We start from the raw sequence: 23,202 nt of genomic DNA on the forward strand, positions 1-23,202 counted from the left end.
ATGAGCTTCCTCAAGAGTTTCCCGCCGCCTGGGCCGGCCGACGGGCTCCGGCAGCAGCAGCCAGAGACCGAGGCTGTGCTGAACGGGAAGGGCCTCGGCACCGGCACCCTTTACATCGCGGAGAGGTAGGCTCGTCCCGCGGCTGGCTGCGGGCTCCGCCTTCCCCGGCGCCGGGCGGGCGCGGGGAGGGAGCGCGGGCGGCGCCCTCGCCCCGGGCGTGTTGTGCCAGCGCGTGCCCCGCGCCTTCCTGTCTTTCTCCGGTCCGAGTCGCTCCTCCCGGATTGTGCGTGTTGACCCGCGCCCGTCTGCCCCACGGCCGGCGTGCTGCTCTGCGTTTCAGTCATGGTCACGTGTTGGGTTTTGCGTGGCTGAGTTAGATTTCAATGTGATTGTCTCTCTAGAAGAGTTTGTGATGAAGGTGTGGCCTGCACACGATGTATAGGTTCAGGACAGACTGGAAGGATTCGAAAGTTTAGTTAAGGAGTATAGATTTTCCTCTCTAGGTGTGGGTGGGGAGAGAGGAGCATCCTCCTCCCTACAGAGGCTGGGGTCAAATCCAGAGGGAATTGACTCCCATTTTGTCATGAATTCTCTCGAAGGAATTCTTTTCTTTTCCATCTGGAGCACCGCGTAATTTCACGGTCAGATAGACATGTCTTAAATATTGTAAACTGAGCGCGGTGTTCCACCTCTGTAATCCTAGTATTTGGGAGGCTAAACAAGGGGATGGCAAATTCGAGGCCAGCCTCAGCAACATAGGGAGACTTTTTCTCTCGGAATAAAAAGAAATAAAAAGAAGTGAGGATACAGCTCAATGATAGAGCGGCCTTAGGTTCAATCCCCAATACCACAAATGTGCATGTATGTATGTGTGTACATAACTACAGTTATGTGTGTACATATATATTTGTGTGTGTGTGTATTAGAACTAAGGGCCATGTTTACTGGACATGTAGTCCCCTTCATCTTCCAAACCTAACATTACTTTTTTTTTTTTTTTTTTGGTGGTACTGGGGATGGAACACAGAGGCTTTCTACCTCCGGGTTATACTCCCAGACCTTTTTTATATTTTATTTGGAAACAGGGTCTAAGCTGCTGAAAGCCTCACTAAGTAACTGAGGCTGGCTTCAAATCCGTGCTATCCTCCTGTCTCAGCCTCCCAAGCGCAGGGATTACAAGCGTGCGCCACCACGCCCGGCGTCCTAACATTACTTTTTGATGTAGCCAGATTTTCTTTTCTTTTCCTTTCTTTTTTCTTTCTTTCTTTCTTTCTTTCTTTCTTTCTTTCTTTCTTTTTTTTTTTTTTTTTTGGTGTGTGTGGGGGGTGGTCTAGGGATGGAACCCAGAGGCATTCGACCTCCGAGCTACACCTCCTGCCGTATTTTTTCCTATTTTTTATTCATTTTGAAACAGGGTCTCACTAAGTAACTGAGGCTGTGTGTAAACCGGGATCCTCTGGTCTCAGCCTCCCAAATGCAGGGATTACAAGCGTGCACCACCACTCCAGGCCAAATTTTCTTTTTGCTGTCGTTATTGAGAATTGAACCCAGGGGCATTGTACTTCCAAGGTACACTCCCCGCCATTTTTATTTTGAAACAGGGTCTCACTAAATTGCTGATGGTTTCCCTTAAGTTGCTGAGGCTCCCCTCGAACCTGTGATTCTCCTCTCTCAGTCTCCCAAATACTAGGATTACAAGCAGAGGCCACTATACCTGGCTGAAAATTCTCTGCATAATAAGAGCTCATATTATTAATTTGGGCCCATCCAATAACCTTGGATAATTTCACAATGACTGTCAATTTATTAATTTAATTACATTCACAGTCTCTTCTATCTAATAAAATATTCACAGATATAGCACCAGGAAACAATTGTGTTAGAAGCCAAAATTCTGCCTGTTAAGGAGTCCAGGACGTAAAAATTGTAAAGAAACCTTGGTTAACAGGGAAATTTAGATACTGGGCAGAGTTTAGGCCTTTATCTAATCAAAGAAAAAGGAAATATGGATGGGAGCACAAGCAAGTTTGGGGTTAGGGGCAGGAAATGAATTTGATCTGGATATGTGTGGAGCAGTTGAACATATGAGTATGTATCTTAAGATAAGTATTAAGCCAGGCGTGGTTGCACATGCTTGTAATCACAGTACTTGGGTTGAGACAGAAGAATTGCAGGTTCATGGCCATCCTCAGCTACTTAGTGAGGCCCTCCACAATTTAGTGAGACACTGTTTCAAAAATAAAGAATAAGCAGGCATGGTGGCAAGCTAGTAATCCCAGCATTTAGGAGGTTGAAACAGGAGGATCACAGTTCGCAGACAGCCTCAACTATTAAAGTGAAGTCCTTTGCAACTCAGTGAGCCTCTGTTTCAAAAATTAAAAATAAAGAAAGGGCTGGGGTGTAGCTCCGAGGTAGAATGCCCCTGGTTTCAATCCTCAGTACCACAAAAGAGAGGAGTGGGAGAGAGAGAATAGTATTTAGAGATTTGGAAATCATTAGAGTAAGTACTCATGGTTGTGGGTTAGATAACCCAGAAGAGAAGGCCAAGTATAGAACCTTGGGTATACACCCACATTAAGAGATGGGTCATGGAAGAAGACTTGAGAAAGAAAAATAAGGAACAGCTTCAGTTTACCTATTAAAAGTGTACAATTTAGTGGGTTTTATTCTTTTTACGGAGTTAACAAATATCAGCACAATTTAAAATTTTTTTCATTGCCTCAAAAAAAAGAAACTAGTGCCCATTAGCAGTCATTCTTTATTTCAGCCCTAGATAACTATTATACTGCATTAACTTGCTTTACATTACTTTTCTTGTGGTTTCTTTGGGATCTTTTTGTTAACTTGTCTGCCAAGTGGTACAGTTCCAGATGGGTGAAGTATTATAAAAAATGTAGGCATTACCTATTCAAAACCTGATGTGCTGTTTTGGTGGTATGTATCCTTTGGTGTACCAATGAAATATTTGCATTTGATCACTTTGAGGGACTTAACTAATGTATCTGGCTTTTTTTGGGGGGGGGTACTGGGGTTCCTGAAAACCCTTCTACCTCCGGGCTACACTCCCAGACCTATTTTTATATTTTTTATTTGGAAACAGGATCTCTTAAGCCAGCGAGGCTGGCTTCGAACCTGCGCGATCCTCCTGTCTCCACCTCCCAAACACAAGGATTAAAAGCGTGCGCCACCACGCCTGGCCTATATTTATTCTTTATTTTGAAACAGGGTCTCACTAAATAGCTGAGGTTGGCCATAAACCTGTCATCCTTCTGTCTCAGCCTCCCAACTACTAGGATTACAAGGGTGTACCACCACACCCAGCTATATACTCAGTTCTACAAAGTTAAGTACTAATTGTATATTACTGATTATGAATGCACTTTTGAAACAGAAGAGATCATTAAAGGCTGTAGTTGTTAAAAGAGGCATGGAGTTGCTGGGGATTTAAATAGATAAGGAAGATTTGCAAAAGGAAAGAGGGCATCTGAAGACATTCCAAACAAGAGTAAGCATAAAAGGAGCCAGGGTGGTGGCATATACCTCTAATTCTAGAACTGGGGAGGCTGAGACTAGAGCATCTCAGGTTCAAGGCAGCCTCAGCAACCCAGCAAAACCCTGTCTCAAAATAAAAAATAAAGCCAGGCAAAGTGGTGCATACTTGTAATCCCAGTATTTGGGAGGCTGAGACAGGAGGATTGCAGGTTCACAGCCAGCCTCATTTACTTAGTGAGGCCCTCTACAACTTAGGGAGATCCTGTTTTAAAATAAAGAATAAAAAATAGGGCTGGGAGGCTGGACGTGGTGGCACACGCTTGTAATCAAGCATTTGGGAGGCTGAGACAGGAGGATCATGGTTCGTGGACAGCCTCAGCTACTTAGTGAGGCCCTCTGCAACTCAGTGAGACCCTGTTTCAAAAATAAAGAATGAAAAATTGGGCTGGGGGTGTAGCTCAGAAGCAGAATGCCCCTGGGTTTAATCTACAGTACTGCAAAAAATAAATTAATAAATAAAGTACTTGGGGTTGGGGGTTGGGAGACTGAGACAGGAGGATCACAAGTTCGAGGACAGCCTCAACAAGTAGTGAGACTCATCAAACAAGTGAGACCCTGTTTTAAAATAAAGATAAAATAGGGATAGGGGTATAGGTCAGAGAATTCCCCCTGGGTTCAATCCCCAGTATGTATCTCTCTCTCGCTCTCTCTCTCACTCTCTCTTGCTCTCGCTCTCTCTCGCGCGCACACAGAGTATAAAAGGCATAGAAACACATATGATTTAGAAAAATCACATTTCGCCGGGCGTGGTGGCGCACGCTTGTAATCCCCGCGCTTGGGAGGCAGAGACAGGAGGATCGCGCAGGTTCGAAGCCAGCCGCGCACGCTGGCTTAGGAGACCCTGTTTCCAAGTAAAAATGTAAGAATAGGTCTGGGAGTGTAGCCCGGAGGTAGGGGGGCTTCCAGGAACCCCAGTACCACCAAAAAAAAAAAAAAAAAATCACATTTCAAATCTACTTGAGTTTATAGCTAGAGGAAAAGAAGGCATAACAGAATTGGTCATAAAGAAAACATAGTTCCTGCTGCTGCATTATATTAGGAATATTTCTAAACAATGAACTTACATTTATTCACATGCATAAAAATATCTAGGCTAGAGCTGGGCGTGGTGGCATACGTTTGTAATCTCAGCATTTGGGAGGCTGAGACCGGAAGATCGCAGTTCGCAGACAGCCTCAGCTACTAAGTGAGGCCCTCCGTAACTCAGTGAGACTCTGTTTCAAAATAAAGAATAAAAAAATTGGGCAGGGGGTGTAGCTCAGAGGTCGAATGCCTCTGGGTTCCATCCTCAGACCCGCAAAAAAAAAAAAGAAAAGAACAATATCTAGGCTAAAAAATTGAAACTTTGATATTAAGTTTGAGTTTAATTTCTAGAAATAATCTACTTCAAACATGTTTTTCAGCCGCCTGTCTTGGTTAGACGGTTCTGGGTTAGGATTCTCACTGGAATACCCCACCATAAGCTTACATGCGGTGTCCAGGGACCTGAATGCCTATCCTCGAGAGCATTTGTATGTAATGGTGAATGCCAGATTTGGAGGTATGTATGATGTAATTTAATCTAGTGCTTCCTTCGGTAGTAAAGTTTATTTTTAAAAGCAATCTTTATGTAATGTGTATCTGTGTATGCATATATGTATGTATGAGTGAATGAATGAATCAGAGTCTCACTGTATTGCCCAGGGCATCCTTCAACTCCTGGGCTTATATGATCCTTTGGCCTCAGCCTCCTGAGTAGCTGGGACTATACATGCATAACATCATGCCCATGTAAGAAAAATTATTTGGCCGGGCGTGGTGGCGCACGCTTGTAATCCCCGCGCTTGGGAGGCAGAGACAGGAGGATCGCGCAGGTTCAAAGCTAGCCCCGCGCGCTGGTTTAGGAGACCCTGTTTCCAAATAAAAATGCAAAAATAGGTCTGGGAGTGTAGCCCGGAGGTAGAAGGGCTTCCAGGAACCCCAGTACCACCAAAAAAAAGAAAGAAAGAAAAATTATTTAATAATAATAAGTGCAATATTCAAGCATTGACTCACTGTGTTTTTTTTGGTTTTGCGAAATTTTTGGTGGCACTGGAGATTAAACGTAGGCCATTCTACCTCCAAGCTACATCCCCAGACCTATTTTTATTTTGAAACAGGGTCTTGCTAGATTGATGTCTCATTATTTGCTGAAGCTGTCCTAGAACCTTGCAATGCTCCTATCTCCGCCTCCCAAATATTGGGATTACAAGTTTATGCCACCATGCCAGGCTCATTGACTAACTTTGGATAAAGGTATATGAAGCAAACTTTTAGCACAGTAAAATAATGGGTGCTGGATGTGGTGGCACACACTTGTAATCCCAGCATTTGGGAGGCTAAAACAGGAAGATCACAGGTTCGAAGCCAGCCTCGACAATTTAGCGAGGCTTTTTGCAATTCATTGAGACCTTGTTTCAAAATAAAGAATAAAAAATAGGGCTGGGAGTGTAGCTCGGAGGTAGATTGCCCCTGGGTTCCATCCTCAGTATCTCAAAAAAATAATAATAATATTTGAGACACTTGAGGTTCTTATGATGGACATTACATATCTGCCTTTTATTTTCTATATATTTACACCTAGAAACTATTATTTCTTCAGATATGTATTTATGTTTGTTCCCCTTGAATTTAAGTGTTTATTATCTTTCTCTTTGTAATAGAAATTTTATGCTTCTAAGCTAGGCATAAACTTGTAATCCCAGTATTTGGGAAGCTAAGACAGGAGGATCCCAGGTTTGAGATCAGCCTTAGTGACTTAGTGAGGTCCTCAGCAACGTAGTGAAACCCTATATCAAAATAAAGAATAAGCCGGGCGTGGTGGCGCACGCTTGTAATCCCTGCGCTTGGGAGGCTGAGACAGGAGGATCGCGCAGGTTCAAAGCCAGCCTCGACTGGTTTAAGAGACTCTATTTCCAAATAAAATATAAAATAGATCCGGAGGTAGAAGGCCCCTGGGTTCCATACACAGTACCAAAAAAAAAAAAAAGAGAGAGAGAGGGAAGGAGGGAGGAAGGGAGGGAGGGGAAGGGAAAGAATAAAAAATAGGGCTTGGAGTGTAAATAAAACTTTTTTTTTAAGTAGTGGTTCTCAGCTGGGCATGGTGGCACACACCTGTAATCCCAGTACTTGGGAGGCTGAGGTGGGGATCACAGGTTTGAGGTCAGCCTCAGCAAATTATCAAGGCCCCCAGCAACTTAGTGAGAACTTGTTTCAAACTAAAAAATAAAATAGTAGTCAGGCTTATTGGCACCTGCTTGTAATCCTAGTACTTGGGTGGCTCATACAGGAGGATCACAGGTTTGCAGTCAGCCTCAAGAACTTAGCAAGGCTGTTTCAAAATTTAAAAACTAAAGCAAGGAGCATAGTTCAAAGATAGAATGCCCCTGATTTTAACCCTCAGTGCCACAAAAATAAGTGAATGAATCTATGAATGAATAGGTCTGGGGGTGTGGCTCGGAGGTATAAGTCTCCTAGGTTCAATTCCCAGTACCATTAAAAAAGTGAGCCGGGCATGGTGGTGCACGCTTGTAATACCCACGCTTCGGAGGCTGAGACAGGATGATCACACAGGTTAGAAACCAACCTCAGCTACTTAGTGAGGCTCTCGGCAACTTAGTAAGACCCTGTTTCCAAACAAAATATAAAATTGATCTGAGAATATAGCCCAGAGGTAGAAGCCTCTGGGTTCTACCCTCAGTACCACCAAAAAAACAAAAGAAGAAAGAAAGAAAGAAAGAAAGAAAGAAAGAAAGAAAGAAAGAAAGAAAGAAAGAAAGAAAGAAAGAAAGAGAAACGTGGCTGTCCTTGGGGGGGGAGATTTTCATACTCTTCCTTCAGTAATTTGTCTCCCCCCCAATTTAGCAATAACAAGCATTGTTAGAGATCATTGCAAAGATTCATAAAAATATGGTAGTTAGCTAGGCGTGGTGGCACACACTTGCAATCCCAGCATTTGGGAGGCTGAAACAAGAGGATCACGGTTCGAGGACAGCCTCAGCTACTACTTAGTGAGGCCCTTTGCAACTCAGTGAGACCCTGTTTCAAAATAAAGAATAAAGCTGGGCATGGTAGTGCATGCTTGTAATCCCAGCATTTGGGAGGCTGAGACAGAAGGATCATGCAAGGTTCATGGACAGATCAGCTACTTAGTGAGATCCTTTGTAACTCAGTGAGACCCTGTTTCAAAATAAAGAATAAAAAATAGCTGGGCGTGGTGGCACACGCTTGTAATCTCAGCAGTCAGGAGGCTGAGACTGAAGGATTGTGTTTCACAGACAGCCTCAGCTACTTAGTGAGGCCCTCTGCAATTTAGTGAGACCCTGTTTCAAAATAAAGAATACAACATAGGGCAGAGGGTGTAGCTTGGAGGTAGAATGCCCCTGGGTTCCATCCCCAGTACTGCAGAATGAAATAAAATAAAATAAAATAAAGAATAAAAAATAAGGCTGGGGGTATAGATCCAAGGTAAAATCCCCCTAGGTTTCATCCTAGTACTGCCAAAAAAAAATTTTTTTTTCAGGTTTGGGGATGGAACCCAGAGGCATTTGACCTCTGAGCTACACCCCATGCCCAGTTTTTTTATTCTTTATTTTGAAACAGGGTCTCACTGAATTGCAGAGGCCTCACTAAGTAGCTAAGGCTGTCCGCGAACCGTGATCCTATCTCAATCTCCCGAATGCTGGGATTATAAGCGTGCGCCACCATGCCCAGCCAAAAAAAAAATTTTTTTTTTTTTGGTGGTACTGGGGTTCCTGGAAGTCCTTCTACCTCCAGGCTACACTCCCAGACCTATTTTTATATTTTTTATTTGGAAACAGGGTCTATTAAACCAGTGAGGCTGGCTTCGAACCTGCGCGATCCTCCTGTCTCCACCTCCCAAGCGCGAGGATTACAAGCATACGCCACCACACCCAACCAAAATTTTTTTTGTTGTTAAAAAAATATATGGTAGTTGTTTGTTTTTAAAATAATGACTTATAAGCTGGGCATGGTGGTCCACACCTGTAATGAATTCAATCCCCAGTAGCATAAATAAATAAATAAATAAATAAATAAATAAATAAATAAAATAATCGGGTTATATTTCTTTTAAATGGTATATAACAGAAAATTCTATAAGTCTACTCCTTTTTTTTTTTTTCCAAGCCTGTAATCCTATGGAAGCCTCCCACATACTACTGAGATTACAGGAGGCATGCGCCACCACGGCCAGCATGAGTCTGCCCCTTAAACTATTGCTCCTGCCGGGCGTGGTGACGCACACTTGTAATCCCCGCGCTTGGGAGGCAGAGACAGGAGGATCGCGCAGGTTCGAAGCCAGCGCAGACCCTGTTTCCAAATTTTTAAAAGTATAAAATAGGTCTGGGAGCGTAGCCTGGAGGTAGAAGGGTTTCCAGGAACCCCAGTACCACCAAAAAAAAAAAAAAAAAATTAATGAAGTTTGAAAAAGTAAGGAATTGTAAAAGGCTATTGACCTTGGGGCATATTAAGACTTCATAATGAGTTATTAGACACAAGGTTTGGGTAAGTAAATGTAAATGATTTTATTGTAATTGTTAGTTACCTTTCTGTGACAAAATACCTGAAGCAATCAGTTTAATAAGTGGGGGGTAGTGGGCTGTAACCCAGAGATAGAATGCCCTGGGTTCAGTCCTCAGTGCCACAAAAATAAATAAATAAAAATAATAAAAAATTAAATAAGTGTTGTCATTGTCATTTAAAGGTTATTTTTATTTCTTTTCTAGAAGAATCAAAAGAATCTCTTGCTGATGAAGAGGAAGACAGTGATGATGATGTCGAACCTATTACTGAATTTAGATTTGTGCCTAGTGATAAATCAGCATGTGAGTGTTCTATATTGTTGATCTTTTCTCTTTGTTTCAAGCATCTTCCTTTTCACACACTCACCTTTGCTATCATTACCTTCATTCTATTAGTTTTTCTTTTTTTTTTTTTTTTGATACTGGGAATTGTACCCAGTATCATTCTTCCTCTAAGCTACACCCCATCCCTTTTTTGTGTTCTTGAAACAGGTTCTCGCTACATTGCTAATGCTATCCCTGAATTTGCAATACTCCTGTCTTAGCCTCCTAAGTACCAGGATTACAGTCATACAGTACTGCACCTGGCTTTATATGAATTTTTTTTCTTTTTAGTCCCGGGTATTGAACCCAGGGGTGTTTTACCTCCAAGCTATACTTCCAGCCCCCCTCTTTTTTTTTTTTTTTTTTTTTTTAATTTGGCAACGAGGTCTTCCTAAGTTGCTGAGGGCCTTGCTAAGTTACTGAGGCTGGCCTTGAACCTCTGGTACTCCTGTCTTAGCCTCCCAAGTACTGGAATTAAAGGTATAACCCACCAAGCCTGGCTTTTTACCTTTCTGTTCATTGTATTTTAGCATCTATAACATCATTGAGGACTGGGCACTATTAATATCAAAAGTTATGGATGTATTGAGATCATTATTGACACCATGTTACCAGGTTTCTTTTGTGACTGCAAGAATCTGGTTCATTTTATTGATTGATGCTGTTGACTATAAATCTCACCTGATGGATACCAAACTAGTCACAGCAATTCCAAAGATGAAGATCTCAAGATCACTGGAAAGTAGAATATCAGCTAAAAGGGATTTCATCCTGATCCGACCAAAGACTAACACTTTTTCTCAGAAAATCCAACCAGCCATGATGAGATCTCAGTAATATCTTTTCATTTTATTTTATTTTTTGGAACTAGGGATTGAGCCCAGGGACATTCTACTTCTGAGATACACACACCCCCAGCCCTTTTTATTTTTTGAAACAGGATCTCACTAAGTTGCTGAAGCTGTCCTCAGACTTGTAATCATCCTGTCTCAGCCTTCCAAGTACTGGGATTGCCTCACTGACTGATCTCAGTCATATCTTGAAATAAATCCTTATTTTGTGACTTGTCCACTGCTTCTAGCATTTTCAGGATAAGTCCTACTTGAAATTTCACAGGCTTTATGAATATTATTATCCTAGTAAAACTCTTGTCTATTTCTTAAATTTATTTGCATTGAGATTATTTTTATCATGAAATTTTATTGTATACCGAAAAACATATCCGTTACACGTCAATGTCCTTATTCAGTAGAGGCTATGTTCACGGCAATGTGTGAATGCCAGGCCTTGCACCCAGATCCAGAAGATGAAGACTCAGATGATTATGACGGAGAGGAGTATGATGTGGAAGCACATGGTTAGTGAAATGACTTTTAAGTATTTGTTCCACTCTTTCATCTTACGCATTTTATTTATAGTAGGGGTTATTATAGTTCTTTATATCTCCAAAGGTACTCAATATAAGATGGTTATAAATAAAAGTAAACAAGACCGTGGCATACTTCATGTATAAGCCCTTTAAACAAATAAATTGGGAAATGTATGGGCTTTCCCAGCTTGATGGTAAAAGTAAGATATTTAAAGTAGAAGTGGATAGCTGGGCATGGTGGCGCACGCTTGTAATCCCAGCATTTGGGAGGCTGAGACAGGAGAATTGTGGTTCAAGCACAGCCTCAGCTACTTAGTGAGGCCCTCTGCAACTCAGTGAGACTGTTTCAAAATAAACAATAAAAATAGGGCTGGGAGTGTAGCTCAAAGGTAGAATGCCCCTGGGTTTTATCCCCAGTACCTCAAAAATAAATAAGGTAGAAATGGGTAAATAGACAAATGGAAGGAAAGAAAATGTTAAATAGAAAGTGGGTTTTGAGGAAAGTATTTAAGCTGTGATAGCTTCCAGAGAAGAATTTTTTCTCTACCTCTTGAGAAGCTGGCTCATCTCTATTTATTTGGTACTGGGAATTGAACCCAGGGGCATTCTACCTCTGAGCTGTACCCCAGCCCTTTTTTTTTTTTGAAATAAAGTCTCTTGCTAAGTTGCTGGTGCTGGTCTCGAACTGGTGATCCTCCTATCTCAGCCTCCCATAGTACTGATTTTGCAGGTGTGCAGCACCATGGCCAATATCTCTTTTTTTATTTAATATATTTCGTCAAACAGCTTACCATCAGGTCATTTGTTTTTTCCCTGAAACCATACTTTATTTATCTAAGAATATTTCCCTCACAGACCAGAATGCATTCACTGTCCTGGTAGAAGCTTGTAGTTTGAGTCACGTGCTCTTTCATTTTTCCCCCCACTGGTCCTATAAACATCGATTTTGGTGTCCAAAGTCCTTTCCTCCATATGTACCCAATCTCTGACCTGAAACAAACTTCTCCTTCATGTTACCTAAATATGTCCTCATCTTTCTGAGATTTTTGGTGTTTTAAAATTTTTTAAACCTTTTTAACCTTTCTAGAATTGGTGGTTTTTAAAAAGGAACGTTCATTCTCTGGAAATTGCTGGAAAAGGACATGTTACTCTCTGGAAACTGTTTACTGCTTCATTATTTCTTGGAATCCCTTCTTATCCTAGATAGTAGGGATTTTTTCTTTGTTATCTATGTCTTCAACAGTGGCCTTGTCAATGAATGTTGGAAGTATTCTCCAGAAAGCCTGTTTTTACAGTTACTTATCTTCAGAAAATACATTATTGACTATATCATTTTTTTCTAATTGTCATGTAATAGCTTAAACGTTTTCTGTTTCTTTAGAACAAGGACAGGGGGATATCCCTACATTTTATACCTATGAAGAAGGATTATCCCATTTAACAGCAGAAGGGCAAGCCACGTTGGAGAGATTAGAAGGGATGCTTTCTCAGTCTGTGAGCAGCCAGTATAATATGGCTGGGGTCCGGACAGAAGATTCAATACGAGATTACGAAGGTGAGTGTGCTTTCTCTTCAGGATAAAAGGCCATCTCGCCACTTGGGCAGTCGGGGGAGTTAGGAAAAAACATATAGGTTCTTTTGGAAAATGCAAGACAGAGGAATCACAGAATCATCTATGGTATAAAAAACAAATGAATGGGGAATTCTTCCGGGTGTTTTTTTAGTTTGGGTTTTCATTTACTTATTCTGTGTGTGTGTGTGTGTGTGTGTGTGTGTGTGTGTGTGTGTGTGTGTGTGTGTGTGTTAGTTATACTGGGGGTTGAACCCTAAAACATTCTCCCTCAAGGAAACAGAGTCTCGCCAGGTTGATGAGAATCTCAGCCTCTCAAGTGCTGGGATGGGATTAGTGTGTAAAAATCAACCATGTTCATGGTAAGATTTTCTTCCTTTTTTTTTTTTTCCCCCTTTTTTTGGTACTGAGGATGGAGCCCAGGGTCATTCTACTGCTGAGCTATGCCCCCAGCCCTATTTAAAAAAATATATATATATGCATTTTTTATTTTGAAACAGAGTCTCACTGAGTTGCAGAGGGCCTCACTAAGTACCTGAGGCTGGTTGCGAACCTGGATCTTCCTGTCTCAGCCTCCCGAATGCTGGAATTACAAGTGTTTGCCACCACACCTGGCTTTTTTTTTTTTTTTTAACTTGGGATTAAACCCAGGGGGCATTCTACTTCCAAGATACACCCCCATCCCTTTATTTATTCATTTATATTTGTCCTGGATATTGAACACAGGGCATTTTACTTCCTAGCTAAACCCCCAGCCTTTAAATTTTTTATTTTATTTTATTTTATTTTTTTATTTTTTTATTTTTTTGGCGAGTCTGGGGATGGAACCCAGGGTCATTCAGCCTCCCGAATGCTGGGATTACAAGCGTGCGCCACCATGCCCGGCTTTCATTTTTATTTTGAAATAGGGTCTTGCTGAATTACTGAGGGTCTTGCTAAGTTGCTGAGACTTGGCTCAAACTTGTGATGCTCCTTTTCCAAGCCTCCCAAGTGTTGAGATTACTGGCATGCCCCACCATGTCTGGCTCCTTCCTTTCTCCTACCATTCCTCCCTCCATCCCTCACTCCCTCATTTCTTTCTCTCTTTTCTCCCTCTTCCTTCCTTTCTCTCTCTCTCTCTCCCTTCCTTCCTTCCTTCCTTTCGTGTATGTATGTGTTACTGGGGATCAAACCCAGAACTTCATGCGTACTAGGCAAGCATTCTTCACTGAGCCACATCCCCAGCTCTAAATATCTTTAAAATGTTCACAGCAAAGAAGACATGAAAAAAAATGTGTAGTTCTGGGACACATCTATTAATTTTATGTTCCAAGTCTGTGTCTATTTGAGTAGAAGTCTGGGGTTGACTCTCTAAGGGCTGTGAGGGCAGCATCTCTTCCAGGCTTCTTTCCTTGGCATTTAGGTAATTGTGTTCCCCCAGTGTCTCCAGATCATCTCTCTGTCCATGTCTGTGTCCATATTTTCCTCTTCAATTAGTCATCGTTCTCCAGAGAAACAATAATGTGTATGTGTCACACATGCATACCTGGGGAGCAGCTCTGTATTTTAAACTTAGCTGCAATTGTATGTGCTCTGTTACCACTTAATATCTGCTACTAAATGGGGAGAGTCCTTCCTCATAGGTATCAAATGGAAAGGGATATATATATATATATATATATATATATATATATATATATATATGAAAGGAATATATATATATGCATACATATATACATAGGTATGTATTGAGAAAGAACAGGAGACATTGATTTTAGAAATGGCTCATATGATTGTGAAGGCTAGTAAGTCCAAAATCAACAAGGTTGGCTGACAAGCTGAAGACCCAAGGAACCTGGAACTCATGTTGGCTTAGTGACAGAGTTCTTGTATAGGGTAGATGAGTCTTTTTCTCTTAGGCTTTCAGTGGATAGCATGAGGTCCACCACATATGAAGGGTAACTGCTACATTCAAATTAAGTGTGAATCTTATTGAAAACACACCTCCAGCCGGGTATGGTGACGCACGCTTGTAATCCCAGCATTCAGGAGGCTGAGACCTGAGCATCGCAGTTCACAGACAGCCTCAGCTACTTAGTGAGGCCCTGCGCAACTTAGGCCCTCTTTCAAAATAAAGAATAAAAAATAGGGCAGAGGGTGTAGCTCAGAGGTTGAATGTTCCTGGGTTCCATCCCCAAACCCTCAAATAAATAAATAAATAAATAAATAAATAAATAAATACCTCCACAGAAATATCTAGAATAATGTTTAACAAAGTAGGCACCATGCCTAGTCAGGTTGACGTATAAAATTAACTGGTTATTTTGTTTTATTTTGTACTGTGGATTCAACCCAGAGGCATTCTACTCTGAGCTACATCCCTATCCCTGTTTTATTTTTATTTTGAAACAGTATTGCTAGGTTGATGAGAGTACTACTTGCTGAGGCTGTCCTCGAACCTGTGATCTTCCATTCTCAGCCTCCCAAGTACTGGAATTACAAGCGTTCGCCACCATGCCTGGCTCAAATTAAATTGTATTTTAGAAAAAGGGTTCACAGCCGGTCTCAGCTACTTAGTAAGGTCCTTTGCAACTTAGTGAGACCCTGTTTCAAAATAAAAAATAGGGCTGGGGGGTATAGCTCAGAGGTAGAATGCCCCTGGGTTCCATCCTCAGGACTACAAAAATAAAAATTTAAAAAATTAAAGGCGGTCAGGGGTCTTGGATATAGCTCAGTGGTAGAGCTCTTGTGCAACATGTGAGAGGCACCATGTTCAATTTCCTAGTACCACAAAGGAAAAAAGGAAGAAGAATTTGAACATTTCCTTTAAACCCACTGAGGAATTTAATTAGTGTTTGAGATGATGATTGTGGTTGCTGTGTGGAAAATTGATTGGAGAGAAAACATACTGGAGAAGAGAAGAGAGAAGCCTTGTTATGTAACGTATAAATTAGAGCTGGTAGCCTAAACTGAGTGGAGGCAGTGGACACCAAGAGACTTTTCAGATTTAGGAGATAATAACAGAAGTTACAGATGTGGTAGAGGAGTTTCTGGTTGGACAGATGGTGGGGCCTTCAGCAAACCTGGAAAGGGAAGCGGTAGGGGTGTGTGTGTGTGTGTGTGTGTGTGTGTGTGTGTGTAAGAGAGAGATACTGGGGATTGAATCCACAGGCATTCTACCCCAGGCCTGTTTTATTTTTATTTTGAAACTGGGTCTCACTAAGTTAATGAGAGCCTCGCCTATGCTGGTAAGGCTGGCTTCGAACCTGCGATCCTCCTGTCTCAGCTTCCCAAGTACTGGGATTGCAGGAATGTACCACCACGCCTGTGTGGAGAAGTATTTTTATATGGGAAGATGATGGAGTGATTTTAAATGCTTGTTACATTTGCATATCCATGTGGTAGGTGGGATGCTGGGGTTTTTGGTAGAAATTTGTGGTGGTCTGAATAGTTGAGGGTGAATGAGAGAGGGGTGGTAGAGAAAGTGGCTGTAGACAGCTGTTCCCAGAGGGCTTTTTTCTCCCCCCCCCTCCCCTCCATTTTAGTGAAATGAGAAAAACAGGGATAGCTGGGCATGGTGGTGCACACCAGTAATCCCAGTACTTGGGAGGCTGACACTGCAGGGACGCGGGTCCCAGGACAGCCTCACCAAGTAATGAGATTCTCATCAACTTCTCATTAAAAATAAATAGGACTAGGGGTGTAGCTGAGAGGTAGAATGCCTCTGGGTCCCATCCCTGGTACCAGGAAGAAAAAAAAAAACATGAACTGTGGATACTTAGTACCCTTGAAAGTTCCTGTCCAGGGGCAGCATGCAGCTCAGTGAGGTACTGCTCACATAGCATGTGTGAGGGCCTGGGTCTGGTTCTATCCCTAGATCCTGCCTAGAGTTCCTTTAGTGTTACAGTTGAGAATTCACAAAATATGGCCTAAATCCACAGGTGGCATTTTTGCTTTCCTAGTTTATTCTTGGATATGTGAATTTTCCAAAAAATAGCAACTCCTACCAGTAGAGGGCACTGTCTTCTGGTTGAGGTTATCAATTGAAATTTCACCTGTCATAAGTGCTCAGCACTTTCTTTGTTCTTGTGTAGATGGCATGGAAGTAGACACCGCCCCGACGGTTGCTGGGCAGTTTGAGGATGCTGATGTCGATCACTGAGAATTATTGATGCTGCTTTGAAGTGAGTAGCTTATTTTTTCCCTTGTAACTACATGAAAATCATGAAATGATTTTTATATTCATAATTAAAGAGAACTCTATAAAGTTATCAGTTTGACAAAATAAAATGTTCGTTTCTTTTCTTTCCTTTTTTTTTTTTTCAGGTCTGGGGATGGAACCCAGAGGCATTCTACCTCCAGGCTACACCCCCTGCCCTATTTTTTATTCTTTATTTTGAAACCGGGTCTCACTGAGTTGCAAAGGGTCTAAGTAGCTGAGGCTGTCCGCGAACCACGATCCTCCAGTCTAAGCTGGGATTACAAGCATGCACCACCACACCCGGCTAAATGTTCATTTCTGAAATTATTGAAAAAAAATTTTTTCTTTTTGGTGTGTGTGTGTTTGTTTATTTTGGCACTGAGGACTGAACCCAGGACATTCTGCCTCCAAGATACACACCCAGCCCTACTTTTATTTTTTTATTATTATTATTTTTTTTTTGTGGGTCTGGGGATGGAACACAGAGGCATTCAACCTCCGAGCTACACCCCCTTCCCTATTTTTTGTTCTTTAACCGGGTCTCACTGAGTTGCAGAGGGCCTCACTAAATAGCTGAGGCTGTCTGTGAACCCAGAGGCTTTCTACCTCTGGGCTATACTCCTAGATCTGTTTTTATACTTTATTTGGAAACAGGGTCTCACTAAGTTGCTGAGAGCCTCACTGAGTAGCTGAGGCTGGCTTTGAACCTGTGCGATGCTCCTGTCTCAGCCTCCCAATTTGAGGATTACAAGCGTGCACCACCACACCTGGCTTTTTATTTTTTATTTTGAAACAGGATCTCACTAAGTTGCTGAGGCTGGCCTCAAATATGTGATCCTCCTATCTCTGCCTCCCAAGGCATGCACCACCATACAGCTTTTTTTCTCTAGTTTTAATTTTTGTACCTTGTTCCATTTTGTTTCAGAAAACAGCCTTTTAAATTTTCTGTTCTTCTCCAGGCATGTTGATGCACGCTTGTAATCCCAGCATTTGGGAGGCTGAGACAGGAGGATCGTGGTTTGCAGACAGCCTTCACTACTACTTAGTGAGGCCCTTTGTAACTCATTGAGACTGTTTCAAAACAAAGAATAGAAAATAGGGCTGGGGGTGTAGCTCAGAGGTAGAATGCCTCTGGGTTCCATCCCACAGTACCCCCAAAAAAACATAAAGAAACCTGTCCTCCTAAATTACCGCCATTGTGAATTTAAACTTGCTTCTCATACTAACCATGAGTGTGATCGTGGGTCTCTGCTTTCTCCTGTCTTGCTAGTACAGCTATCATAAAATAACCTCGTAAAGTTTGGTGACTTAGAGTTCTTCCTATAAGTACTCTGTCCTTCTATCCACATTTACTTCTGTCAGGTAGCCATACAGTCTAAAATCAGCAGTCTCCTCTGAGAGTCCTGTGGGCAGGGCACACTGCTAGTGCTCTGTTAGCTTGGATTCTCATCTGTCGCTTCTAGATGTTAGCAACTATTTCATGGCAAACCTTTTATTAGCAACTTCAGTCATCTTCCCTGATTTCACACTGTTACGTCATGTTGATTTTTTTCAATTTAGTAATAGTTGTTTAGCAGTAGTTTTATTAAAACTAAAAGATATTTGAATCTTCTGGCTTTCATGGGTTTCTTCTTGAAAAAATAGACTCTTCAGAGAATGTTTGCCACTCTGTTAATAACAATACTGAGAAACACATTTGATATGTCATTAATGGTTACACAAATGGGGTGTTAACTGCAATCCCTGGCAAGAATCCTTAGGAATCTTTATAATGGTGAAATAACTGTAAAATAGCCACAACTTTTCTAATGGTTTGTTTTCTGTTCACTTTATGTTCTCTGCTCAGAAGCAAAAAGATATTTTATTCATAAAGTTTATTCAGCCCCTTCATCTGAGTAATTGACCTGAATTTCAAACAGTGTCTCTAGATCTTTAACCATTTAAGGTTGTATCAGCCTTTAAAGAATGAACAAAGAATAGCGTGTTTATGCACCCATTGATTTCCTGATCATGGAATTCAGACCTCTCAGTGCATGCGGCGGGGTGAAGGGACGCACATGACTGGTGGAGTGTCCACTCTGTTCACTGTGTGCTTCTGGACTGGGTATATGACTTGTGTAACCCTCAATTTTCTCATCTGTAAACTGGAGTGATAATAACGACGTGGCAGGATTGTTGCAGGGATGGAGACCTTTATGTCCCTTAGGCACGTCTGACAAGGCATTTGATAAGTGAGAGCTGTTATTGTGAACGCTGTCAACCTTCTGTTTTTCAGATTCTGCTCATAACTGTAGGAGAGAACCTGGTACCTCTGTTCTCTGGAGTGGGGTTGATGAAAGTCTTCCTCCTCCAAAACTCACTTGAACCAGTTCTTTCTCAAGACAGACAATACTGAGACAGTGAGTTGTCACCAGCAGAAGAAACTATGACCTTTATTAACAAAGGTGAATTAACTTAACCAAGGGGATAATAGTAGTTTATCTTTTACCCAAAAGTTTCTGTGTCTAGGTATCCTCTGAGTAGGCCTGTAGCTCCTGCCCTTGCTGTGTGCCTCAACTGTGCATTAGGAGGCCTGCGTGGTGAAAGTGCACCGGAGCATGGGGTGGGGTAGACCAGGTGGAGAGGGAAGGCTGAAGCCTTGATGCCTGTTGGGAGCCTCTTTCTTTCAGGGAAAGGACACCCTGAGCGAAAGAAAGAAAAGGCAGAGATCTCAGAGGGATCAGCTTCTCTCATTTTCCACAGGGACAAGAGTCTTGTACTAATTTGGGACCCAGATTAATTAATTCGGCCTCTCTAGGTACCTCTTAGAAGACATACCAGCACAGGTCTCCCACTGACACAGTGCTCCTGGCTGGCTCCTGCTCCTCCCGCCCCAGCTCACCAGTCTGCTCTGTCAAGGCTCCTAGGTTACATCCTTTCCCTTCATCCTCTTAGAACAAGTGAACCGAAATTAAGTCCTCAAAGTACTTTGGATCATAATTGTTTTGTCTTTGTAATTGCTTAACAAATAAATCTAGGTTTTCTATATTATCGTGCTCTTGTTCTTGACTAAAACCATTAAGTGAGAAATTTTTAAAAAAAGTAAATATTGCCAACAAATTGTGATCCTGGTATAGGGATGTAGCTCAGTAGTAGAGTGCTTGCCTACCTAGCATGCATGAGGCCCTGGGTTTGATTCCAGCACCACAAAAGAAAGAGAGAGAAGAGAAAGAGAGAGCCAGGTGTGGTGGCGCACGCTTGTAATCCCTGCGCTTGGGAGACTGAGACAGGAGGATCAAAGCCAGCCTCCACTACTTAGTGAGGCTCTCAGCAACGTATTGAGACCCTGTTTCCAAATAAAATATAAAATAGACCTGGGAGTATAGCCCGGAGGTAGAAAGCCTCTGGGTTCCACCCCCAGTACCACCAAAAAAGGAAGGAAGGAAGGGAGGGAGGGAGGGAAGGAAGGAGGGAGGGGAGGGGAGGGGAAAGAAATTTAATATTAAATTTTAAAAAACGTTGACATGAACACAAGATTAGTAAGAAAATGGATAGTTAAAACTCCTAACAAGCATTTAATAAGACAATTTAAAACATTTTATTCAAGGTCTGCTGCTTCTCCTTGGGTTGGGAGTAATTTCTTATATTTATCAGTTCAAAGTTTTTTACAAATATCATTTAATCAGCCATATTTTTGCCTATACTTTAGATACCATTTTTAACATATAGCCTTAAAAATAAGGTTAAACAAGCTATTCAGAGCCAGTCACTTTGCTAGTTAGTGACTAAATGTTAGTTTTTTTTACCCCTCAGCCTAATGTTCTTTTCATTACTTTCATTTGATTTTCCTCATTTTCAAGGCAAACCAAAGAAAACTAATTTTCTAGTCTGGTGTGGTAGCACATGCCAATAATCCTGGTACTTCGAAAGCTAAGACAGGAGGATCACAGGTTTGAGACCAGTGCACAGTAAGTTAAGGAGACCATATTTCAAAATAAAAAGGGCTGGCCGGGCGTGGTGGCGCACGCTTGTAATCCCCGTGCGTGGGAGGCAGAGACAGGAGGATAGCGCAGGTTCGAAGCCAGCCACGCGCGCTGGCTTAGGAGACCCTGTTTCCAAATAAAAATGTAAAAATAGGTCTGGGAGTGTAGCCTGGAGGTAGAAGGGCTTCCAAGAACTCTAGTACCACCAAAAAAAAAATGAATAAATAAAAAGGGTTGAAGGATATAGCTAGTGGAAGAATGCTCCTAGGTTCAATCCCTAGTACTAAAGAATACAAAACCCCTAATTTTTCCCTTTTTTTTTTTTTTTTTTTGTACTGGAGATTGAACTCTGGGGCATTCTACCTCCAAGCTACACCCCCAGCCCTTTTATTTTAGGGTTTTGTTTTGTTTTGTTTTCCTTTTGTGGTACTGGGGTTGGAGCCCAGGGACATTCTACCTTCGAGCTATACCCTGAGCCCTATTTTTTTTCTGTATTTTGAAACAGGGTCTCACTGAGTTGCAAAGTGTCTCACTAAATAGCTGAGGCTGGCTGTGAACCGTGATCCTCCTGTCTCAGCCTCCCTAATGTTGGGATTACAAGTGTGTGCCACCATGCCTGGCTTATTTTAGGTTTTGACACAGGGTCTTGCTAGGTTGCTGAGAACCTAAGTTGCTAAGGCTGGTTTCAAACCTGCAGTCCTCCTGTCTTTGCCTCTCATGTACTGGGATTACAGGTGAATGCCACCATCCCCACTTAATTTTCCTTTTTTAACCAGATTCTCAGAAATTCTAAATCTTATAAACGAGTGAAAGAGCAACTTGGAAATGGAAACCAAAATATTCTGAGACTTCTGTACCAGTCACCATCCTTAAGTCTTTTACATATATTATACATTATAATATGACTACCTTGTGGAAATGTAGATATGTTTACTATTCCACTCTAAAGATGAGGAAATTGAGTTATAGAGAGGGATAAAGTTATGTGTAAAGCATTGAGAAAAAAGATCAAATCAGACTATTGAAAAATAAAATTCATAGCTAAGTATGGCGGCATACCAGGTGTGATGGCACACACAAGTATCACAGATTCAAGAAAAGCCTCAGTAGCATAGCGAGACTTTCAGTAACCTAACGGGACTGTGTTTCAAAACAAGGAATGAGTCTGGTGGCACATGCCAATAATCTCAGTACTTGGGAGCTTGCGAAAGGAGGATTGCAGGTTCAAGGACAGTCTCGGCAACATAGTGAGGTTGTTAGCAACTTAGTGAGACTATATTTCAAAATAAAAATAGGACTGGGAGTGTAGTTCAGAGGTAGAACACTCCTGGATCCAATCCCCAGCCCCACAGAAAATTAATAAAAAGGAATGGGACTATAACTCAGATAGAATGCCCCTAGTTTCAATCCCCATTACAAAAAAAATATATATATATAATTTTTTTTTGTATAGCTGGGCATGGTGTTGGCACCATTTCAGTACTTGGGAGGCTGAGGTGGGAGGATTGCAGGTTCATGGCCAAACTCCACAACTTAGTGAAACCTTGTTTCAAAAAAAAAGGGCTGGGGATATACCTCAGGGGTAGAATCTCTGAGTTCAATCCTCAGTACAAAAAAAAAAGTTTTTTAAAGGCTGGGGGAGTACCTTGGAGGTAGACTTCCTGTTCATTCCCCAGTAACACACAGGCGTGTGGGCACAATTGATTAAAATATTAAAATATGATCCTCTGTCTGGGTGTGGTGGCGCACACTTGTAATCCCAGTACTTGGGAGGCTGAGACAGGAAGATCACATGTTCAAAACCAGCCTCAGCAACTTAGCAAGGCTCTCAGCAACCTTCTGAGACCCTGTTTTCGAATAAAAACTAAAATTGGGCTGAGGAGCTGGGCCTGGTGGTACACACTTAAAATTCCAGTACTTGGGAGACTGAGATGGGATTGCAGGTTTGAGGCCAGCTTGAGTTACTTAAGTGAAGCCCTTCACAATAAGGAATAAAAAATAGGGATGGGGGTGTAGCTGCAAGTTAGAATCCTAAGGTAGCCCCTGGGTTCAATTCCCAGCACCACAAAAACAACAACACTAATAATAATGGATAAAATAGGGCTGGGGAATATAGCTCGGAGGTACAATAATAATAATAAATAGGGTAGGGAGATATAGCTCAGAGGTAGAATGCCTCTGGGGTTCAGTCCCCAGTACCCCCCCACACACAAATATATGCATGCTTCTGGATTTCTGTCTCAGATCAGTTTGTTTGATATTTATATTTTTCAGTAAGCTTGTGTAAATTTTAGAATTATGTATTTTGAGATTCTGTTAGGATCTTCCTCAGTATTAATAAAGGTGAAGGATTATATACAAGTTATCATAATGTATAGTCCTTTACTGTTTGTGTGATGGGGAAGGAGTTTTGGGGATTGAACCCAGGTTCGTTCTACCTCTGAGCTAAACCCTCAGGCCCTATTTTATTTTGAAACAGTTTCTTCCTAAATTGCTGATTCTGGCCTCAAACTTGCAATCCTATCTCAGCCTCCCAAGTACTGGAATCATAGGTGTGCACCACCACACCCGGCTAGAGAAACTATATTTAGATATTTGAATACATTTCAATTTTAGGAAGCCTCTTGAACTTGAGTGGTCATACAATCTACTTCCAAAAGCAACTTTCCTATTGAAAGATGGCA

General features: G+C 41.7%; 1 protein-coding gene across 4 annotated transcripts; it reads left to right on the forward strand.

Moving 5' to 3' along the window:
* On the forward strand, window positions 1-16,517 carry CLNS1A (chloride nucleotide-sensitive channel 1A; the record flags this gene model as incomplete). Of its 4 annotated transcripts, XM_080711192.1 has the most annotated exons (6): window positions 1-125; window positions 4,956-5,092; window positions 9,318-9,416; window positions 10,687-10,794; window positions 12,188-12,361; window positions 16,450-16,517. In XM_080711192.1, the coding sequence occupies 6 exons, from the start codon at window positions 1-3 to the stop codon at window positions 16,515-16,517; spliced, it is 711 nt and encodes a 236-aa protein (XP_080567318.1). The 4 variants fall into 4 exon arrangements, with proteins under 4 accessions (XP_080567318.1, XP_080567320.1, XP_080567319.1 ...); XM_080711194.1 differs by lacking the exon at window positions 12,188-12,361; XM_080711193.1 differs by lacking the exon at window positions 9,318-9,416.
* Window positions 16,518-23,202: the final 6,685 nt, after the last annotated feature.

Source organism: Muscardinus avellanarius, assembly GCF_963383645.1.
Source record: "Muscardinus avellanarius genome assembly, chromosome: 1".
In the NCBI taxonomy this organism is placed as follows: Eukaryota; Metazoa; Chordata; class Mammalia; order Rodentia; family Gliridae; genus Muscardinus; species Muscardinus avellanarius.